Raw genomic sequence first — 7,437 nt, 5'->3', positions numbered from 1 at the left:
AGGTAATAGGGTACATTTAGCATCTGGTAAATAATATCAGCAAAAGTCTAGTTAGTTGTAATGTCTAAAGGCTTCTAAAGAGTAAAAAGGGACCCATAGTGTGAACCTTAAATATACCCAAACCCTTTAAGTCTTGGGTAATGCCAACTGGAATAGAAGGACTTGTGTGCCCTTCCCTTGATCCTTGTGCTGATTACCACCACCAATGATCTTGTCTAATATCTCAATGCCCATACAGAAAGCAGTCGTTCAACCCAAGTTGGATGAATTGCAATTGTATCTTGATTACAAGTAAATTATGACTAGAAATGAGTGAAATTGTTCGTATTTGGTTCCGAATAGAATCGGATTCGAACATTGTTTTTGCAATATTCGTCGAACACAGCCGAACATCATTAGAGTCAATGGGAGTAAAAATTACCAAATATGTTCTGAACAGATCATAAGACATACATTCGGCACGAATAGTGTTTGAATATGGCCCGAATATGTCAAAATCAGATTCGGGGCCAAAATCCAAACAAATTCGCTCATCTCTAATTATGACCAAGTCAAATAGCCCCCAATCCTGTCTCTATGTAACAATCATATATCAAGTTAATTTTATAGTCCTACTTCATGTCAAGCCTACAACTAAATTGTCCTCTGAGCTTCTGAATTCCCTAACAATGCAAGAACTTTGGGTAAAGGAAAGATTTTCACTGGAAACAGAATCTTCTTACTCTTTACTACATGATGTATATATGAAATATTTTGGTAATTAGTGATATAAGTAAAGATCTTTTTGAAATACGTAGATATCTTTAATATTTAAAAATGGTGTGTTCGATACAAAGCTTGTATTACGAGTACATGCATTCTATAGTATACCCAACTTGTGGACACATGTTGCATAGGTACGCATAGAGTGTTCACAAGGAAGGGCACAATAGCATGTTTTGAAAACTATAAAAGGATTATCCTCTTCACAAAATGCACACAGTGAATTATTGCCCTGTTATATCACTTTATGACACGCACAACATTCTCATTATGCAAGAAAAAAAACAAAACATAGTTCTGTCCTGTGACTTTACACTATAGTTCATTCATTTAAAAATGAATGAAAATTCCATAGTTTAACCCCTTAATGACCGCCAATACGCCTTTTAACTGACCTGACATATAAGAGAATAGCCTCCCCATACAGATGACAATCCAGCATCTGTTGGTTGTGCACTATAGCTGACAACTTGCTGTATCAGCCATGATCAGTATTTGCACCTTCTAAATCTGTTTAACCCCTTAGATGCTGCTGTCAATAGTGACTACATCATTATAAATGGTTAACAGAGTGTGGGGGCTTCTTCTTTATCCCAATTGGTGCCCTCACATCATGATTTTGTTGTCCTGATGTTTGCGATGGCAATTCATGACCAAATAGCGGCCTTAGAGTCTGATGGCTGTAGTAATCTGTTTAGAAGTTAGCAACATTTAGGTGGTAAAAATACACATTTTCATTTCTGTCATGTCACTTTGCATTAATTCCTGTAAAGCACCTGAAGGGTTAATAAACTACCTGACAGCAGTTTTCAATATGTTTAGGGGTGCTGTTTTTAAAATGGTATCACGTTTGTGGGTTTCCCAATATATGGGACCCCTAAAGTCACTTCAAACATGGATAAGTCCCTAAAAAAATAAATGTGGTAAATTTCTTTGAAAAAATGAAAAATTGCTGCTACATTTTTAAACCTCCTAAAATGCTAACAAAATAAAATAACATTTTACAAATGGTGCTGATGTAAAGCCAACATGTGGGAAATGTTATTTATTAATGGTTTGCTGTTGTATGACTATCTGGATTAAAGGGATAATCATTCAAATTTAGAAAATTGCTAATTTTTTAACATTTTTCTCAAATTTTTTATATTTTTTATAAATAAACACAAAAAATGTTGAACTAAATTTACCATTATCATAAAGTATAATGTGTCACGAAAAAACAATCTCAAAATCACTGGGATTTGTTGAAGCGTTGCAGAGTTATTACCACATAAAGTGACACTGGTCAGATTTCAAAAATTTGGCTCGGTCACTAAGGGGTTAAAGGAAAAGTAACCACGAGTTTGCTTTTCAATGTCGTTTTTTCATCTTAGAGTGTCGGCACCTTAACAATGATATAAACTGGCAGTGATTGCAAAATACAGAACCTACCATAGAAAAAAACGAAAAACCACTGAAACAAAACAGTGAATGTTAGCATACCATACTCCTTACATACAAACATGTATCATCATATTATCACAGCTTTTTAGCATGCGTTTACTGAGGCAACTGCATTGACAACACCGTAAAAAAATAGATATTACATTACACCAGAAAATTACATTCATCCTGAGCTTGCTTAACTGTGCTAGAATGCCCATGAAACACAAAAAAGTTTTATTTTTGGATATATATTATAGAATAATTTTCTTTCCTTATTTGTTATACAAAAGGCATATTTTCCATTAGTTTTTCTCACTTTTGTTTAAAAATAAAAAATAAAAAAAAAGACGCACTGTCATGTGGCACTGGAAGCTAATACAGAACAGACAGGCCAGTAATCATGCCACAATTATGTTGTCATGTTTGTTCCTTCGGTCATGATCAACAGCGTTGTTGGCAGAGCACGATTCAGACCTGAGAGCTCCTGTTGTGGAATACATTGAACAGGACAAGAGAGGCTTCTGAACAAAGAGTAAACACAAGAGATATCAAGTACATTTTATACAGTGTATGCTCCAATAGAAAGGTCCCTCTGCGGCGTGCAAATTAGTAAACGCCTCCCGTGAAATCAGGGAGGCCTCATGATGAACTCAACATTTCAATTTAGTATAACAAAAACCTTGAAAAGAGGCTTAATACAGATGCAGAATGGCATGAAATGCAAATGAATCATATTATCTTGTCCAAATCCTTACGTACAAATGCGTCCTACTAATAATGAGAAGCTATTTTGCTGCCAGATTAAACAAAGTGATTGCTTGGCAAGTGGTTGGTGGTAGTTTCTGTCCATGTTCAACGATGTGAGGTCACGGTATTGTGATAAAAATGCTACGGATGGACAACTGTTAAACATATTCATCCATAGGAAAAAATAGTTTTAGATCTAACTATGCTTGCTTTCAAAACTACGGAAGGCTGATGTTCTCGAGAGTCTCCTCATGGATAAGGTGTCACCTCGACTTTCAGGCCTCGATGACTTACTCCTTTGGAATGGATTTCTAAGGCTTGTAGTGTTACGCTGACTATCAAGTTTATCGCTTATTGAATAACTCTTTTTCGCGTGTTGGTACAACACATTGGGCTCCTCTGCAGAATAACTATTGGCCCTTTCTATTTTCGGGAATGATAAGTTATTCAAGAATGTTTTTGAAGTTGAACTTTCATGAGAAGGTAAACATTTGCTTTTTCCTTCGGTGTCAGGATCTTCGTTATCTGAGCTTGGATGACTTAATTCAGCTTCTCTTTCTGGATGACAGCCGCTAATATCTTCTACTTTTTCTCGGACACATCCTGGAGATGTTGACCTCTCTGCAGTGGCCTGCGGAGTGTTGTTCACACATCTGGTGTCAATACAGTCTGTAATACTTGTGTATTCTGCAGACTTTACAGGTACACAAAGATTACTATAATAGCTTTTCGATGGAGAAAACATAAAGCTTTGGGATTTTACAATTGGGGTTTCCTCTAAAACAAAAGGAGCTGTGGCAAGTAAACGACTGCTTTTTGAACGCTCTAATGTATGGTACATAGGAGGGTCTAAATCCCATGGATTTGGTCCACTTAGCAAGCTTGAGTGTTCTGGAAGATACCCAATTGTGTCCATTGTTGTTCCCTCCTCATAACTAGGATTGCGACTACAACTACTGCCGCAATGGGAAAAGGAACTACAGCCTCGACCTGCTCCATCAGTGTGATCGCCACATCCAACATTCATTGAGCTTTCTCCACAGTCTATACCAAATTGTGCCTCATCCATAGCTGAAACATAAATATCGATGCAGGAGGAAGGCCTTCTAGAATTTGGAGCTACTGACAAAGAATTAAGTGGGGAAGAAGGAGGTTTCATATCTTTTGATATAGAATGTGAGCTTATAGCTCTGTGCAAACTTACTGTCCTCTCTTTAAAAAAACCTTCAAATTTTTCCAACCCACTTTTGTCCTTCAAGTTTGTTGCATAAAACGATTGACTTCTCATACGAGGCATAAGTGTAGGAGATGTAGGAGACAATGGTTCTTCTCCAACAGGATCTATAATATCATGTAATTTGTAAGTGTTCCCTTCTTGGCTGTTAAAACTGCTCTGTCTTATAATATAGGCTGCATCAGTACAATCTGAAGAAGTTCTGGATCTTGCTTTAGTTGTCTCTACTTTTTCAACTCCAGAAAGCTTTTCCATGGCTGTAGCCATTCTTCCCAGCATCTCTTCAAGTTGAGCAAGTCTTATATCCACTGTTTGAAGCGATGCCTTCATGAAATGTTCCCGTTCATTTACTTCCTCAAGACGCATGGACATATTTTCCACTCTAAGTAAATAAAGTAAAATTATAAACTAAATCAGAGTGAATATCATGAAATATAACATCAGCAACATACAGCTTATTATTCTTATCTAAATGATTTTACTGAAGGAGTGTTTCACAGAGAACATGTATCAGACTTTTTAGATCTAAATTCTTGTGGACAGATAATGTACACATTCATGCAGAATGAAAATAACTATAAATAAGAATACCACTTTTATTAAATAGATTACATCTGTCCTCAGCATTATTCAGCAGTCTGGTAAAAGCATTTCAATACAATTCATACATTGTTGTTAAAATTCAATTTATCCCTCTAATTGCAAATGCTGGCTTTTCAATAAGAAGACTTCAGCAAAGGCATTTTACCAAATATATGACCTATTATTATAAAGAAGGAGAATGACTTGTATGTTTTAGGTTTTACAGAGACATTGTTGTTTCCATTACTTGGTGAAAAAAACTCAGCTTGGAACTCTTAGAAACTTATTTTTGGGGGTTAGGTTTAAGGTGGGGAAACTGTTGAAATATTTCAAAATATTTTGTCAGGCAGAGAAAAATATTGAAATCTTTACATCTTTTACATGGAAAGGCACTTCCATTATCAATATAATTCAGTAAAAGTTGAAACTCTAAAATGTCGGATTAAAAGAGATACTAATAACAAAAAGAATATTGAAGGACTTGTCCGGTCCATAACGATAAGTCTGCAGTCACTCTGTGTGACCGAAGACTTATGAATCCCTCCAGTGATCGCACTGTGCGCTGCGGGGATTTGCCAGTTTCTAACCAGGACTGGAGGGTAAGTATGAGTTATACATACTCCCATCCAGTGCCCGACTAGTGGGTGTTGCCTTGTATTGAGCATGGATGCACCCCGTCTAGTGACGCGGGTGGGCAGTGGGAGTGTCCAACTAGAGGGTGCTGTTTCACTCCATATAAGTGTATGAAAGCGAGGCCGTGCCCACTGGCCGGGAGTATGTATAATGCATACATACTCTCTGGACCTGGATCAGAATCCGGCGAATCCTCGCAGCGCACAAAAAGGGTGTCACACACCATAAACTGAAGACTTATCGATTTGGATCGGACAACCCCTTTAAAATTGAAAACTAGATGGGAGAATTTTGAATAATAAAAGCATACCGAAATGTAAGTATGTAACTCAGTAGAGAATTTGAGGGTTTCAATATAGCAATGCAGTTTGTATTATTTATGAACTATGCTAATCTCATAGATGACCTTTAAATCTTTTATTTTTCACAATGCATGGTACCTGTATGGAGAATCAATTATTAATTTAAATATATCAGCTAACCATAGATAGATTTTACATGCTTGATACTTTTTTGTTTAAGTATAAGGGATCAATGACTGAATTGGTCTTCCATTTATCTAAAATGTCTCGAAAACAGAAGAACTAGGAAGTATAAGCCATATTAACTAGACTATTTCAATAATACACTGAAATTGAGACCTCTATAAAATAAAGGAGGCAATTTCTTTTTTTTTTGGTTCACTTCTGAGTATTATTGTAGAGGTCCCAATTTCAGTATATTACTGATACTGTATATTCTGATTAATATGGCTGTAAGGAATGGGGAAAGATAATACAGCGGTTACGCATTGTAACCCTCTCGGTCAAATTACTATGCTGCGCACATGAAATGATTGTCACTTAGCAGTCAAGCCTGGTCATTCCAGACCAATTTGTGCTATTAATACATTTTTTTTTGTAGATAAATTTAGAGAGAGGCAATTATTTTTACTGAAATAGTTGAAGATGCAGTAAAATAATTACTAAAACTAGAACCATATAAGGCTTTTACCTTGAGTCTCCATACATTTTAAAAATAAAAAAACTCTTAACAAGATGGATACAATCACAGGGATTATTTGCATGACATTAAAAATCTTAAAGAGACACTTTGGTCAAAATAGGTTTATCGCATATTGATAAGCAGGATGGTTTCTTGATATAATTTGGAAATTTACTCTGTGTAATGGTTTGCAAACTCATTTATTTATTCAACTTGACTATAAAGCATCAAGATATTCCACAACATACAGTACATTTAAGGACAGACACAGACAAAAGAGGGCCCCTGTGTAAGAAAAGACTATGGGCTCTTTGTAGTTCAATTATGTGTCTGTGAGGCTACGTTCACATTGGCGTTCCGCCAATGTGCGTCGCTGTTGCGCCGGCGACGCAGCGGCGACGCAGCGGCGACGCGCCCCTATGTTTAACATAGGGGACGCGTGCGTTTTTTGGGTGGCGTTTTTTGACACTTGCGTCGTTTACGACGCTAGCGTCGGACGCAAGAAAATGCAACAAGTTGCATTTTCTGTGCGTCCGATTCTCGTCAAAAAACGACGCACGCGTCGCAAAACGCGCGCGTTTTTGCGTGCGTTTGTGCGCGTTTTTTCGTGCGTCGCGCGTTGCGTCGCCGATGCAGGGCGGCACAATGCTAGTGTGAACTTAGCCTGACAGATGCTGATTGCTGCTTTGGAGGTAGAAGTAGGCCTCTTGTGTCCCTTTGCAGCTGCATAGGTTGCAGCTCACAACCTACAGTTGTGTGAAAATGTGTTTGCCCCTTCCCGATTTCCTACTCTTGCATGTTTGTCACACTTAAATGTTTCAGATCACCCGAAAAAAATAAATATTAGACAAACATAATACAAGTAAACACAAAATACAGTTTTTAAATAAAGGTTTTTCTTATTAAGGGGAAAAGTACTCCAAACCTACAGGGCCCTATGTGAAAAAGTGATTGCCCCTTAAACCTAATAACTGGTTGGGCCACCCGTAGTAGCAACATCTGCAAATCAAGCGTTTGCGATAACTGGCAATGAGTCTTTTACAACGCTCTGAAGGAATTTTGGCCCACTC

The 7,437-nt window shown here is 37.2% G+C and overlaps 1 protein-coding gene across 1 annotated transcript in view; it reads right to left on the bottom strand.

The window, feature by feature from the left end:
• Nucleotides 1–2,734: 2,734 nt before the first annotated feature.
• The window catches only part of TRPM3 (transient receptor potential cation channel subfamily M member 3), a 783,591-nt gene continuing 778,888 nt past the window's right edge, over nucleotides 2,735–7,437 (bottom strand). The window contains exon 25 of the mRNA XM_069763506.1: nucleotides 2,735–4,550. Coding sequence (XP_069619607.1) covers nucleotides 3,131–4,550 — 1,420 coding nt within the window. The 3' untranslated portion in view covers nucleotides 2,735–3,130. The remainder of the gene's footprint in view (nucleotides 4,551–7,437) is intronic.

Source organism: Ranitomeya imitator, chromosome 1 (assembly GCF_032444005.1).
Source record: "Ranitomeya imitator isolate aRanImi1 chromosome 1, aRanImi1.pri, whole genome shotgun sequence".
Lineage (NCBI taxonomy): Eukaryota > Metazoa > Chordata > Amphibia > Anura > Dendrobatidae > Ranitomeya > Ranitomeya imitator.
The sequence above is the reverse complement of the archived record's forward strand: the minus strand, read 5'-3'. Positions and strand labels throughout refer to the sequence as shown.